At 62.3% G+C, this 13,952-nt stretch overlaps 3 protein-coding genes across 3 annotated transcripts; 1 reads left to right on the forward strand and 2 right to left on the reverse strand.

Annotated features, from left to right (window-relative positions):
• Nucleotides 1-238: 238 nt before the first annotated feature.
• On the reverse strand, nt 239-2,231 carry TNFRSF12A (TNF receptor superfamily member 12A). Its single transcript, XM_025984883.2, has 4 exons — nt 2,082-2,231; nt 1,287-1,391; nt 925-1,059; nt 239-843 (listed from the first exon to the last, which is right to left on the reverse strand). Exons 1-4 carry the CDS (start codon nt 2,173-2,175, stop codon nt 788-790), a joined length of 390 nt encoding a protein of 129 aa, XP_025840668.1. The 5' UTR covers nt 2,176-2,231; the 3' UTR covers nt 239-787.
• Nucleotides 2,232-2,576: 345 nt separating this feature from the next.
• Nucleotides 2,577-5,446, forward strand: CLDN6 (claudin 6). Its single transcript, XM_072753958.1, has 2 exons — nt 2,577-2,643; nt 4,638-5,446. The coding sequence occupies exon 2, from the start codon at nt 4,661-4,663 to the stop codon at nt 5,324-5,326; it is 666 nt and encodes a 221-aa protein (XP_072610059.1). The 5' UTR covers nt 2,577-2,643; nt 4,638-4,660; the 3' UTR covers nt 5,327-5,446.
• Nucleotides 5,447-6,084: 638 nt separating this feature from the next.
• CLDN9 (claudin 9) lies at nt 6,085-8,025 on the reverse strand. Its single transcript, XM_025984948.2, has one exon. The coding sequence runs from the start codon at nt 7,247-7,249 to the stop codon at nt 6,596-6,598; it is 654 nt and encodes a 217-aa protein (XP_025840733.1). The 5' UTR covers nt 7,250-8,025; the 3' UTR covers nt 6,085-6,595.
• Nucleotides 8,026-13,952: the final 5,927 nt, after the last annotated feature.

Below are 13,952 nucleotides of genomic sequence, written 5' to 3' on the forward strand. Positions count from 1 at the left end.
TTCAGTCTGGAACCCTGGGGCCTTTGGGAAGGAAGGTGGGAAGGCTGGAGTGCTGGATGGTTGGGGTTTCTCAAAATCTTCCCTGGAAAAAACGGTCAGGGCCTGGCTAGGTCCTGGCAGGCTGGGCTCAGGCATTGAGAATGTGTGAGTCAGAGCCTCACCCCCGCCCCCGCGGCTGACTCACTCCTCCCTCCAGCTCTGGGAAGTCGGGCTGGGGATCATGCCACACTCCGAACCATTTAAAGTTAAAGATTCTTTTATTAATAAATTCTCCCTCCCCTCCAAACTCTCTCCCCAAAATAAATATTTCCCCCCTCTGGGGGTTGGGGGGGACAGTGTCTTAGGGTCAGCCCCCCTAGAGGGCCAGCCCCCTAGTGTTAGCAACAGGTCCCTAACAACCCAGACAGAGACCCCAGGGTGGAATTTCAGCACATCTGAGTGGGTGGGCCTGGTGTTGTCTGGCCCTCAGGTCAGCCTGGCCCTGAGGCCATGGGGGCAGAGGGAGGGACCCTTTGTGCAAATGCTGCAGTTCCTTAGTGTCAGCTGTCTGGTGAGCCAGGTGGTCTCCTTTCCTGTCCTAGAGCCAGAGATAGGGCAGTCAGACACCTTGGAAGTCTTCTCTGAAGCCTGGGCCGAGGCCTCAAAGAGGTGATTCACCAGTCCTCCATCTCCACACCCCTGTGGTTGGAAGAGTCTGGCTCTGTTACTGGGGTGAGGAGGCTGGCTCCAGAATGAATGAATCAATGAATGAGTGGGTGGGGCCTGGTGCTGGCAAGGGCTCTCACTGTCACTGGATCAGTGCGACGCCAGGACAGCCCTCACCGCCGGTCTCCTCGATGGGGGCTGCAAGATAAGAAGAGGGGTGGTCAAGAGCAGGGGCGATGTTGAGGAATGATGGGGGGTGGGGTGGGCTGGCACACTTACTGGTAAACTTCTCTCTCCTGCGGCACCGTCTCCAGACCAAGAAGCCAGAAAGCAGTCCCAGCACGAGGGCGAAGCTCAGAGCACCCCCCAAGATGGGCCACAGCAGAGGGAAGGAGGCTGGAGGGGCCGCAGCGCCTGAGGGCGGGGCTCCGAGTTAGACCTCGCCCCTCTCGGTACCGGCCCCGCCCCCCCCTTGAGCCCCAAGCCTTTCCCCGCCGCGGCTCCCGCCCGGATTCACTCCCCACCCCACCCCGCCTCCCACCCCCCTTCCCGATTAACCCCCCAGATCTGAAGCCCACTGCTCCCCGTCCACCCTCCGCTCCCATCTGCGGCCCGCCTACCCCCGCCCCGCCCCCACTCACAGCCCAGGCAGAAGTCGCTGTGCGGTCGCGCCGGGCACGACGCGCAGTCCATGCACTTGTCGAGGTCCGCGCTCCAGGAGCTGCCGCGAGAGCAGGGGGTGGTGCCTGGGGAGGGGGCCGCGGGTCAGAGCTGGGGCGGGGCACGGCTATTCTGGGGGCTGAGGTCAGGGTCGGCCGGCTCGAATAACGTGAGTCACCGGCGCTCTCCCCGCGCATTCCTCACAGGTGACCGCACGGCCCGACAGGGACTCGGCAGCGCAGGGGAGAGGGGGGCCCAGCGTGAGACGCTGTGGGGGGGCGGTCAGGTCCCCCCCCCCCCACACACACACCCCCCGCAGCCGGCGGGTGACTCACTCCTGGGCACCGGGCCCGACCCCGGTCCCTCCCCCCGCATAGCTGGGCACTGAAGTCACCGGATGGAAGGGGGCACCCCACATGGTATAGGGGGTACAGACCCCCGTGCTCTTCGACCCCTGGGGCTACACAGACCAGGCACTGAACAGGCTGGGGGCGTGCTCTCTCACCCAACGAGACATGCCGCCCTCAAACTTTCTCCCGCTACTTCCGAGTGTGGACTTAGGACAGAAGCCGCCCCCACCCATCTCTGAACAGGGGGGAAACTGAGGCCAGGGCTGCGGATGAAGTCCGGAGCGGGATGAGCCTCTCCTGGCCGGGGAGGCGGTGTCTGAAGACCGCCCAAGCCCGGATCCGCATGTCCGCCCAGTTCGCCCCAGTTCAGTCCCGTTCTCCGGCTCCCCGGCCCCGCGGCCTCCCGCCCGGCCCGGGCCCGCGTACCTGGCACTCGCTCCCCGGCCGCCGCGCCCAGCAGGGCCAGCCCGAGCCCCAGCACCAGGAGCCGCGGTAGCGGACGCAGCGGGCCCAGAACCATGGTGCGCGTCCGGCGGCCCCGGCCGTCTGAACCCGCCGCGCTCGGGCCAGGAGGGACAGCGGCCGCCCCGCCTCCGCCCCCGCCTTCCGGGGCGGCGCCCTCTCTCGGCCCGCCCGGCGCCCGGCTCCTGGACGCCCCGCCCCGCCCGGCCGGCCCGCTGCGTTCAGGCATTCGCTCAACAAACGCTAGCGCGGTGCGCCAGCGGCTGGGACCCCGCAGGTCCGCAGTCCCGGCCCTGCCCTGTGGATGCTGAAGTCCGGGAAGTTGGGGTGGTGGGAATCAGACACGAAGCACCCGCCTCAACGATAACTGCAGCTTTCTTAGGGGCCCCGGGGTATGATGATAACAACATAACCAATAATAATAATAATGTCTTTAATTTCTACCTTAGGACATAGCTACACAGTAAAATGTGGGCTTGCTGTCTCCAATTTTGCCGAGTATGAAGCTGAAGCTTGGGTGGGTTAGGTGAGTTCCCGGGGTCCCCACTAGGAAGTAGCAGAGTCCAGAGCCAGCTCCGTCTGGCTCCAAGCCCCGGGCCCTGGGCCCTGAGCTTCTGCGGGCCCGGCCTCAGCCGGCTGAGGTCCCCGAGCCCGGGCCACAGGCAGGCGGGGCGGCCCCGGGCTCCAGCGACCCCAGCTGAAGAGGTTGGGATTCGCGCCCCCGCGGTCCGGAATGGGGTCTCTGCCCCTCCCCGGGGCGGTGGTCCAGTGACGTCACTGCCTCTTTAAGACCCCCCGCCTCCGCCCCGGCCACACACTCGGCGGCTCCTACGAATCCTGGTGGGCCTCTTCGCAGGTGAGCCTGGGGGTGAGGGGAAGAGGCGGATTCCGCGAGGAGTGGGGTGCAGGGGGCGTGGCGGCGTGGGTGGGGGTGCGTGCAGAGAACCTAGACTAACCTGGTGGCGGACACCGGGCACAGCCCCCGGGCGGGGTCTGCCTGGAGCCGCGGAGCTCCTCAGGTCCTTCTGCAGCCACGGAAGGGTTAAACGCTCCTCCCCCCCCCCGGGGACAAAGGCATCGAAACCCGGGCGCCCCTCCCCCACCTGCGCTGCTCTCCGGGGCGGGGCTCCCCTCCCCCTCCCCTTCCCCGTCCCCCTCCCCCTCCCCTCCGGGAGCGGACCCTGCTGATCTCGCGGCCATTAAGCCCGTCCCGCAGCGCGGCTCCGGGACTGGGGGCCCGCGGACCCTTCCTCTGGTCGGACTCGCAAAGGAAATAGGGCTCGAGAGCAGGAGGGGGCGCCGTCGGCGCAAGCCGACTCCGCGGTGTGCTGAAAGAGAAGAGGTCGAGGGAAGGGGTAGGGTCTTGGAGGTGCGGGGCAGGTGCGGGGCGCGTGCGGGGCGCCTGGGCGGGCCTAACCCGGCCGGAGGCGCGGAGGGCCGACCCCGGGGTCGGGATGAGCGGGGTCTTGCCGTCCGATCTCCCCCGAGGTCATTACCGCGGGTTTGGGCGGGATGCACAGGAGGCGAGCCCGCTCCGGCCTCTGGCCACGCTGCTGGGACCCGCGCGAGGTTAAGTCCAAATCGTGCGCGGGAACTTGGGGTAATGGAGAGCCACAGCCGGACCCTGAACAGAACCGCCCCGAAGCCAGCCACAGCATTAAGTGGGATGTGAGGGGGCCCGGGGCTGCCCCAGAGGGACCGGTTCACTGGACACACTCCAAGGGTTTAGGTCCTTTTAGCGGAATTGAGTCCTGAGACGATGGCATTTGGGGCAAGAAGGCACAAGAAAATGTTCCCAACTTTGGAGGGTATGCTCATTGTGACCCTGGAGGGGGGGGCACACAGCCTTGGGGAAGGAGTGATTTGGGGGGTGTTTTTTCCCTTTGGGGTGCTTTGTTTTATTTCTTCTGCTTCTCTAGAGTTTGACTGTAGCAAGGCTAGGGAGGCGGGGTCACCTGAGACACAACTGTCACTACCCGCCTGGGGATACAGAACCAGTGAGGGGTTTGGACACTGCTATTGGGTAGTGGAAGGAAGCCTGGATCTCTGATCTTGATGTTGAAACTGACAGGTTTGGAGCCTGACAGTCATGGCCAGAACCAACCCACCATCTGAGTCCCAAGGAGGCCATCTGGAAATTGCCCTCTGTTTCATCCTTTTTTTGCTACTTTGCTGTCTGATAAACGTACGCAAAGTGCAAAGTGGCTGGGACCATGGACTAACATGGGTAAAGGCTTTGTGTCTCATTTGCCCTCAAAACGGCCAGGCCTGGGTGACAATCGCATAACCAAGGTAAAAAATTGCACACTAAACATTAAGTGTTTGTTTTCCCCATGAGAAAATGAGGCTCGAGGAGTGTGCCTTGCCCATGGTGTCCTTACTCCCTGGGTTTGTACTCTCTCGGTGCTCTGTGCGGTGGCCACAGCGTGTGGCATGAGAGTTAGCACTCACTGGGAACAAAGGGTCTGGACCAGCCTGTCCTCTCTCTCATGAGTCTGCTTCCTTGGTCTCTCAATGCAGCTCCTGTCCCCCTCCACTTTGCCATGGCTTCTGCCGGCCTGCAAATCCTGGGGATCATCCTGACGCTGCTTGGCTGGGTGAATGCCCTGGTGTCCTGTGCCCTGCCCCTGTGGAAGGTGACCGCTTTCATCGGCAACAGCATCGTGGTGGCCCAGGTGGTGTGGGAGGGGCTGTGGATGTCCTGCGTGGTGCAGAGCACAGGCCAGATGCAGTGCAAGGTGTACGACTCCCTGCTGGCGCTGCCCCAGGACCTGCAGGCTGCCCGCGCCCTCTGTGTCGTCGCCCTCCTCTTGGCCCTGCTCGGGCTGCTAGTCTACCTCGCTGGAGCCAAGTGCACCAACTGCGTGGAAGACAAGGACTCCAAGGCCCGTCTGGTGCTAGTCTCTGGGATCATCTTTGTCATCTCAGGGGTCCTGACCCTGATCCCTGTCTGCTGGACGGCCCACGCCATCATCCGGGATTTCTACAACCCCCTTGTGTCAGACGCCCAAAAGCGGGAGCTGGGAGCCTCCCTCTACTTGGGCTGGGCAGCCTCTGGCCTTTTGTTGTTGGGTGGGGGGCTGCTGTGCTGCACCTGCCCCTCTGGGGAGTCCCGGAGCTCAAGTCATTATATGGCCCGATACTCAGCATCTGCCGCACATGCCACCTCTCCGTGTGCCCCCGAGTACCCCACTAAGAATTATGTCTAATTCTCAGTCTAACCCCCTGAGCTGGAGAAATCGTGATGGTGATTTAGACAGCTTTGGGCTTGTATTTTATCTTTTTTGCTTTTTGGGAGAGGGTTTTCTTTTCTTTTCTTTTCTTTTTAATTCATTTGATAACCAAGAAACCCAAGTCTCTCATGGGCTCTGCTGTTGGTATTTCTCACCTTTGGATGAGGGAACCAAGGAGGTGATGCTTCAGAGTTTCTGGATATTTCTCCGCCCTGGACATCCCCATCATGGAGGCCAGCCTGGAGCTGTGGGCCAACATAAAGGCTGCCTGCTGTTCAGGTGCTTTCAGCCTGTCCCTTACTGGTTAGGCCTCTGGCTCTTGAGCATTTAGAAGAGCAGATGATAAGTCACCAGAGAACTGTCCGCCTTCAAGTCTTCTGACCTCTGACTCCACTATCTTGAGCCCTGTCCCAGCTGTGCTGTAGACCCCTGACCCTCTCACCTTTAGCCCCCGCACACTTCTGCCGTGCTTCCCCCACCACACACACGCACCAGTTTTTGCTAAATAAAGCTTGTCTTATTTTGTTGCTTGCTTTGGGTGTTGCTGGGGGGCTGCTGAGTGCCAGCCTGGCAGGGGGAAGAGGGAAGCACAAATGGCTCACCCTCCTTATCTTTGGACCCCCCGTGGCAAGGGAGGGAAGGCACCCACTGGACAGGTCCTGGAGCGGGCCTTGGACTGACAGCCCAAGGGTAGACCACCTGGTCTTCCCTGCCTGACCACAGATCAAAAGAGCCAAGGTACAAAATTCTGTTTATTTCCAACTAGCAGGTGAGCAGAGAAGGTGGGGCAGGTGACTGGCTGGGACTCCTGGCCTGGATCTCTGGATGCAGGCGGTGGCCAGGCTGGAGAGGACCCACCCCAGGGCAGGGATCCCCTCCTTGGTTTGGAGCCAGAGACCTGCTGCCCTTGGGGTGAAGCCCAGGTGACCTCAGAGGAAAAGGAGGGCCAGCCCAAGTGTGGACCACGGAAGAAAGCAATCTGTCTGGGGGTGGGGGCAGGGGCAGGCCAGTGTACCCCATCTGCTCTGGCTCTGCCTGGGTGGAGGCAGGAGAAGGACTTGAGGGGACCCCATTGGAGAGGGTCAGGGTTCAGCTCTGTAGTCGGGCCTGACTGGAGCTTCAGGGAAATGGGTTTCGCCCGCGGGGGAATGGGTTGGCAGAATGGAGCCAGACAGCAGGGCATCCAGCACAAGGCCAGGGCTCATGAGATCAGGACTGAAGCAGCGGGCTTCCAGGGACACCACCTCACACGTAGTCCCTCTTGTCCAGCCCAGACGCCCCCGAACGGGAGGGGATGGAGTAACCCAGCCTGGGGCCTCGGGGCCGGTCCATCTGGGGTGGAGGGCACGTGCAGCAGAGGAGGCCCCCGCCCAGCATAAGCAGGGCGGCAGCGGCCCAGCCCAGATAGAGGGAGGCCCCCAGCTCCCGCTTGAGGGCCTCGGCCACCAGAGGGTTGTAGAAGTCCTGGATGATGGCATGTGCGGTCCAGCAGACAGGGATGAGCACCAGGAGGCCCGAGAGCAGCAGGAGGACCCCTGCGGTGAGCACAATTCGGGCCTTGGCGCCTTCATCCTCCACGCAGGTGGTGCACTGGGCCCCTGTGATGGCCACGAGCAGCCCGAGCAGGGCCAAGAGGAGGGCGACAACACAGAGGGCGCGGGCAGCCTGCAGGTCCTGGGGCAGCGCCAGCAGGGAGTCATACACCTTGCACTGCATCTGGCCTGTGCTCTGCACCACGCAGGACATCCACAGCCCCTCCCACACCACCTGGGCCACCACGATGCTGTTGCCAATGAAGGCGGTCACCTTCCACAGGGGCAGGGCACAGGACACCAGGGTGCCCAGCCAGCCCAGCACAGCCAGGGTCATGCCCAGGAGTTCAAGGGCTGTTGAAGCCATCTGTCCCCTCAGGTCTTCTGAACCTTGAACAACCTGGCTGACTCAGGGGTGGGTCGGATCCTGCAGGGTGGGCGTCTTGGCGCCCAGCGCAAGGAGAAGTCCGCGTCCTCGGCAGGACAGTCCTCACATCTGTGGGCCTCTTGCAAAGCACGTCTCTCTGAGCCCCTCACGGGTGTCTCTCTCACCCTGACACGCACAGGTCAATCTCACAGTCCTGCTCCAGCCAAGTCGCAGTGTCCCCTCCAGGGGCCCGTTGCCTATCCGATGCCCAGTGGCTGCTCCTCCTGCCACCCTGCTGTCACGTCCTGGCCGCCGCCCTCCTGGCCCAGCTTGCAAAGACCCTCCAGACCCACCTTCAGGCTGAGGTCCTGCCGGCAGGTGCAGCTTCACACTGAGCAACGCACCCTCTATGGGTGTCACCTGGGGACTCAGACGGCTCCCAGGTGCAGGCGGGGTTTTGAGGTGGAGGCAGAGGGAGGGGCGGCGGAGCCGAGACTGGCGGAGGCTGAGCTACTGGGAGAAGGAGGGGCTGGGGGTGGGATGGGGAGCCTGGGAAGGGGTGCCGCCACCGGGAACCAGACGAAAGGACATCCGTGCTTGTGGGGATGCAGGGACAAAAGAAAGGAGAGGCTGAGGACCAGCTGGGGAGTAGGCAAGGGTGAGGGCGGGGCTCCAGTCGGTGCTGAGAAGGAAAGTGGAGGTTCAGCTGCCTCCTGAGCCGCAGCCTCCGCCCCCAGCAACTCCTCCCTGTGGGCTTTTCATTTTGTGTTGCAAACACACCCAGCTCCCCCAGTATCCACACCCCCAGCCCAGCTCCCGTCCCCCTGCCCGCCCCAGGAAACTGATCCGTCTCCAGTCTCAGCCCAGTGGCCCCAGCTGCTCTCAGGGGCCGGCCCCGCCCACACTGTTCCCCTGGCAACAGGTGCCTGGCGCCCAGCTCAGGTGGCATCGCCCAGGCAACGGCCTAGAAACCACCCCCCCAACTTCTACCGCAGCTCAGGTGTGCCCTTCCTACCCCCAGATACTGAAACTGAGGGCTGAGCCACCGAAGGTCTCCAGGGGCCGAGCATAAAGAGTCGTCTGTGGAAGTAGGGGAGGGGCGTGCAGAGGTCTGTGATGAAGGGAAGAGTGGCAGAGACAGGAGCCCAAGATGGGGGTGAAGCCCCAGGACCCAAGTCTTTTCCACGGGGAGTAAGTGATCGCTCTGGAAGAGACCCCACAGAGGAGGGCAAGGGGGAGAAGCCCAGGTGAACCCTGCCTCATAGTCCTCAGGAAAGACCCCCTCGGAGCCTGTGACTCCCTTTGTGGGGAGCAACCTGAGACTCATAGACTACAGTTCAAATCCTGCCTCCAACAAGGGACAGATTATGGAAGGTCAAGGTCCTTAACCTCCTTAGGTCAAAGACCCTCTGTGAGAAACCTGATGGGACCCACAAACATGGACTCCTCATTTGGGGGGTCATGAACCCCCTCAAGCCCTTTCCTAGGTTCTAGGAGCTGAAGGAAAAGGAATGGGGGGTAGGGGACACTCATGACAATTCCTTCCATTCATATACTTTCCTGGGTGGCTAACAGACTCTTCAAGGAGCTGGGCCCTTAATCTGGAAGAGCCTCTGGCCTCTATGCCTCCCCCAGGAGGGCCCACAGCCCGTCTGCCCTATGAGGAGATAGCCCCTGATGGCCCGAGGGTTCCCCAGGCACACCTCATTCACTGCACTGCTCTAGGGCCCTGGGAGCCGTGCACACTGGGTGCCTCTTCACTTGCTCCGTGGGGCTTAGCCTATAAGAGATTTTCACTTCCAGTGCTTGCCTGCTTTTGGGAATGGGTTTTAGCCCTTTTTGGAAGAGAGGCTTCTACTCTCATCAGATTTGCAAAAGGGTCAGTGACCAGAGGAAGCAGAGAGCCGCTCTCCCTAAAATGGAGACGGAGGCCAGCACCACGGAGTAGGACTGCAAGGTGAACTCTGGTGGCCCGGGCTCTTCCTGCACACACTACCTCCTCCAGGGCCGGGAGTGGGGGCGCCACTGGCAAGGGGCCGAGCCTAGATCTCTCGGAGAGGAGGGGCGGCTGAGAGGAAGGGCAAATAGAGGCAAGCCTGGGGCCTGGAGGAATCCAGACACACAGGTTCCAGCAGGTGTCAGGAGGCAGCGGCGCCCGGGCGGGAGAGGGTCCCAGGGAGCTGCCCACGGGGCCTCCAGCCGGGTCTGCCTCAGGCGCTGAGAGGTGCCCGCGGCCGCTCAGCCTGCAGCGGGGGCCGGGCCCCCAGTCGCACAGGCAGGTGTAAACCCCCAGTGCCCGGCCCGGAGGAAGTGTCCTGCCCGGGGCGGCACCGGGACCGTCGAGGTTGGAGATCCCAGTTGTCTTGGGCTCCGCACGTAGGCCCTCCGCAGAGAGGCCTGCGCTCCCTGACGTGGCCGCCCCTGGAGCCGCTGCTCGTGGGCCCACATGCGGCTGTCACCCGCCTGTCCCCGCCGGCCGTCTGGGGGCTGCTGCAGCTTCCCACCTAAGTCTATTCTTTTCCGTGTTTGTAAGACGAGGCACCAGGCACCGCCGTCCCAGGCCCCCAGGGCGGGTGAAAGTGGGACAGGCCGTTGGGGACAAGGAGGGACGGCCGGCAGGAGGGGGCAGCCGCGGAGGAAGAGGCGCGTCCGGCCCTCAGCCGTGCTCGGCCCTCCCGGGTCCCGGTCACCTGGACGCCGCTGGATCTGGGAGCCAAACAAAGGGTTAAAGTTGGGGCCTGGCAGGGCCTGTAAATCGGGCTGGAATGCCATTGATATGGAGAGGTGGGGACTCCCTCTGCGCGGTCGCCGCCTCAAAGGCACTTCAACACGTCCGTCCGCAGGAATCCCCACCCCCACACCTCAGCCCGGAAAGAGGTGGGGGAGGGGAACCTGTCCCGCTGCACTGCTGTGGAGGGAAACTGAGGCACGGGGGAAGGGCCGCGCCCTGTTCACTGCTTCTGGTTGAGGCGAACTGGACGTGACCTTCGTTCTCTGGGTGGGGGGGCACCCATGGGGGCAGAGGAAACCCGGATGGGGCTTAGATGGGGGAAGGGCAGTTGTGGGTTAGCTCTAGTCCTCACGTCCACCACGCTTTTATTAAAAAAAAAATTTTTTTTTAAATTTTATTTGAGAGAGCACACCAGAGAGCACAAGCAGGGGGACCGGCAGAGGGGGAGGGAGAAGCAGGCTCCCTGCTCAGTGGGAGCCCGATGTGGGGCTGGATCCCAGGACACAGAGATCAGGGTCTGAGCCGAAGGCAAACATTCAACGCACTGAGCTGCCCAGGCGCCCCTCTACCATGCTTTTAGAGAAAAGTGTGGCCCAAAGACAAAGGAGGGGAACTGAAGGTCCGGAGAGCCACCATGGTGCAAAGGAGTACGGGGGTGCACTGGGGGACAACCAGCCTCTGCTTTGCAGAGGTGCCCAAGGCCCCAGACTTTGTAGGTAGAAAAGCCAGATCCCTGGGCCCCTGAACCAAAAGGTGCAGATGAATCCTCAAGGTCCCTTGACAGTTCTTACTGGGTTACTACCCATTTTACATTTTACAGACAGGGAAACAAGCTCAGAGAGCTATGGGAACTTGGCCACAGGTACTTGTGAGAAACAGGACAAGCCTGAAGGAGCCCCAGACCCTGACTTCAAGGCCCAGAGCCCAGAGCTACAGGGTGAGCTGGGCCTCCTGGTGCCTCTTTCCCCAAAGGCAGCCCAGTAGCCACCCCCCCCCCCCCATCCTGCCCCATTCCTCCCCAGCCTGCGATCCTTCCATCCCACACCAGGCACCCTGCACAGGACTGCATCTGGATCTGCTTTCACCCAGAGCCACCCCCCACCTGCTGCACCTTCACCCTGTGTCCTGGGCACAGACCCACAGACTGCACCATCATTGCTCACCACCTGCTCTGGGCAGCCTAAGAGACTCTGGGCCAGACCTTGCTGGGCAAGTGACAATTGCAGTCATCTCAGGTGCCTCTTGGCTAGAAAATGAAGGAAGCAGTCTGCCTCACCCACCTCCAGGGTCACTCTAAGAATTTGTGCAGGCAGGGAGCACCCCACGCACCTTGGGATGATCATAGGTATTGACTTGGCAGGAGAATATTTTGTTAACAGTATCGTGGTGGTTTCACCTGTAAACCTGATCAGACTCCATGGATCGAGTAGCAAGCAATTAGCTTTATTATCTGTCATAACTGTCAGCTTTCACCAGGCAGCAGTTGTTCATCCGGGGTTCTGAGGGTGGGGTTGCCCTTCCCCTCACTGTGGTGATATCCTTCCAGTTTACTCTGATTCTTTGCAGGGAGAGGAGAGGAGAGCCCCGGAATGTAAAGGGGGTGGAGGAAGCAAGCCAGCAGGAGTGGGCTGTGATTCAAGAAAGGGGAAGGGGAGTCATTAGTAAGGTACTTAGTGCCTTTGGCTCCTGCCCAGGACTGCTGGGCGCCCAAGGCTCCAGGTCAGTGAGAGACAGGGTTTCAGATACAGTAGGAAGAGACACTGGGAAGACAGGTCTGGAGGTGGGCCAGCGCCCCAGGGGAGAGGACACTGCCTGTATGGATCGCATGGTGGCCCCCAACAGTATGCCTGGGCTTAAACCCTGGAATCTGTGAGTGTGGCCTTATTTGAAAACAGGGTCTTTGCATTTGTATTTATATTAAGATAAATTTAAAACCTCAAGATGAGATCCTTCTGGATTCAGGGTGGACTCCACATCCAATGACAGGTGTCTGAGAGGAAAATAGGAAGATTGGAGACACAGGGTAAGGGCTGGTGAAGACAGAGGCCAAGGCTGGATGCCAGGGGCCACCAGAAGCTCCGAGAGGCCAGGAGAGATCCTCCCCTAGAGCCATGGGGCAGCACAGCCCTGCAGCGCCTTGATTTGGGACTTCTGAGATGATAAATTCCTTTTTACTTTAAGCTGCCCAATTTGTGGCGATTTGCTACAGCAGTCACAGGAAATTCATATACTGCCTTTCTTGCTGATGGGTTCTCAGCTCTCAGAGGTCCCCCAAGGTCATTCTGGCTTCCTGATACCACTCCTGAGCTGCTGCAGAAGAGCACATTGAGATAGGACTTGTGCCTGGTTACCTGAGCCGAGCCACCTGAGTAACAAAGGAAATGTTTATTCTGACTTGCACAGGCTGGGGAGAATCTGGCAATGTGGGGGTGGAGGAGAGGCCAGTAAAGGTGGGGAGAGCAAAGGGGCTTCCTTTCATGAGTCACCTTGGGCGCTTTCCTGCCGGCGGGGGATGACCTAGCCCTTGCCTGTGATGCTGCGGCTCCAGGGCCCAGTATCGGTCGTCCATCAGCACCGCGGCTTTTCCGGGGCACCCAGGCCTGCAGAAGAACCCTGGGCTCTATTTCAGTTAAGTGTGACTCAAGACTTGGAAGGCAGCATATGGGTCTCGCAGAAGCCATCCACACATAGTGGGTCAGGGCCTTAGTCATGCACCCAGACTCTTCGTTTTATAGTGGAAAATGCGACATTTTGCGAACGCAGAGCATTTTAATTTTTTTTTTAGAATTTTTACTTATTTACTTATTCATAGAGACACACACCGAGAGAGGAGAGGCAGAAGCAGGCTCCACGCAGGGAGCCCGACATGTGGGACCGGTCTCCAGGGTCAAGCCCTGGGCCTACGGCAGGCGCTAAACCGCTGCGCCACCGGGGCTGCCCAGGCAGAGCATTTTAAACGCTTGTTTTAATTTCCTGGAGCCAAGTGCGGTGCCCCCCGCCCGCCCCGGCGGCTCTGATAAGCCGCCCACTTATCAGCACAGGGGATGAGTTACATTCTCAAATAACCAGGCAAGAGGCTCGCTGTAGGGCAGCAAAGTGGAATAAAGACCCTATTCTTAAAATGAACTTATTTTTAGACTTGCTCCTCCCCCCCACCAAAGTTGGCCGGCGCCCCTGACACCGCTCCCGCCTCCCCAGCCCGGGCTCCGACCCTCGCTTTGCGCTTCGGCCGGCGGGGAAGGCGGTGAGGGCGCCCGGCCCCGCGCCCCAGGCGGCGCTGCTTACTCAGCCGCCCGCAGCCCGCCGGGGTCCAGACCTCGGAAGGGCCGGGCGGTCAGCAGGGCGGCGACAGGAAGAGGTGCGGCGGCGGCGGCGGCGGCGGCGGCGGGAAGGCGGGCAGCAACCAGGGCGCGCAGGGCGCGGGCGGAGCCAGCAGGCCGGAGGGCGAGGGCCGCGCGGGCAGCGGCGGCAGCGGCTGCGGGGGCGGCTCGGCCAGCAGGGGTGGGCGGCCGCGCGCACCCACGGGCCCGGGCGTGGCGGCGACGGCGGCTGCGGGCAGCGGCGGCAGCGGCAGGTGCGCGGGCGGCGGCGCGGGCGCGGGCAGGCGCGGCAGGTCCTGCAGGGCGAGCGCGGCGGCGGGCGGCGCGGGCACGCAGGCCTCGGGCGGTAGCTCGGGCAGCGCCAGGTGGGCGCCGGGGCCCCAGGGCGCCAGCGGCTCGGGCCACAGCGGCAGCGCCGGCAGAGGCGGCAGCTCCGCCAAGGCGAGCGCCGAGGGCGGCGGCGGCGGCGGCGCGGGGGGCAAGCCGGGCGGGAGGCTGGGCAGCGGCGGGTGCGGCAGCGACGGGGCGGGCGGCGGGGTCAGCGACAGGGACGCGCGGGCCTGGCCCAGCCGCGAGTGGGCGCGGGCGCGGGCGAGGCGCGGGCTCGAGCGGGAGCGGGGAAGCCGCGCCGCCAGCTTGGCCGCCGCTGCCA

Source organism: Vulpes vulpes, chromosome 3 (genome assembly GCF_048418805.1).
Source record: "Vulpes vulpes isolate BD-2025 chromosome 3, VulVul3, whole genome shotgun sequence".
Lineage (NCBI taxonomy): Eukaryota > Metazoa > Chordata > Mammalia > Carnivora > Canidae > Vulpes > Vulpes vulpes.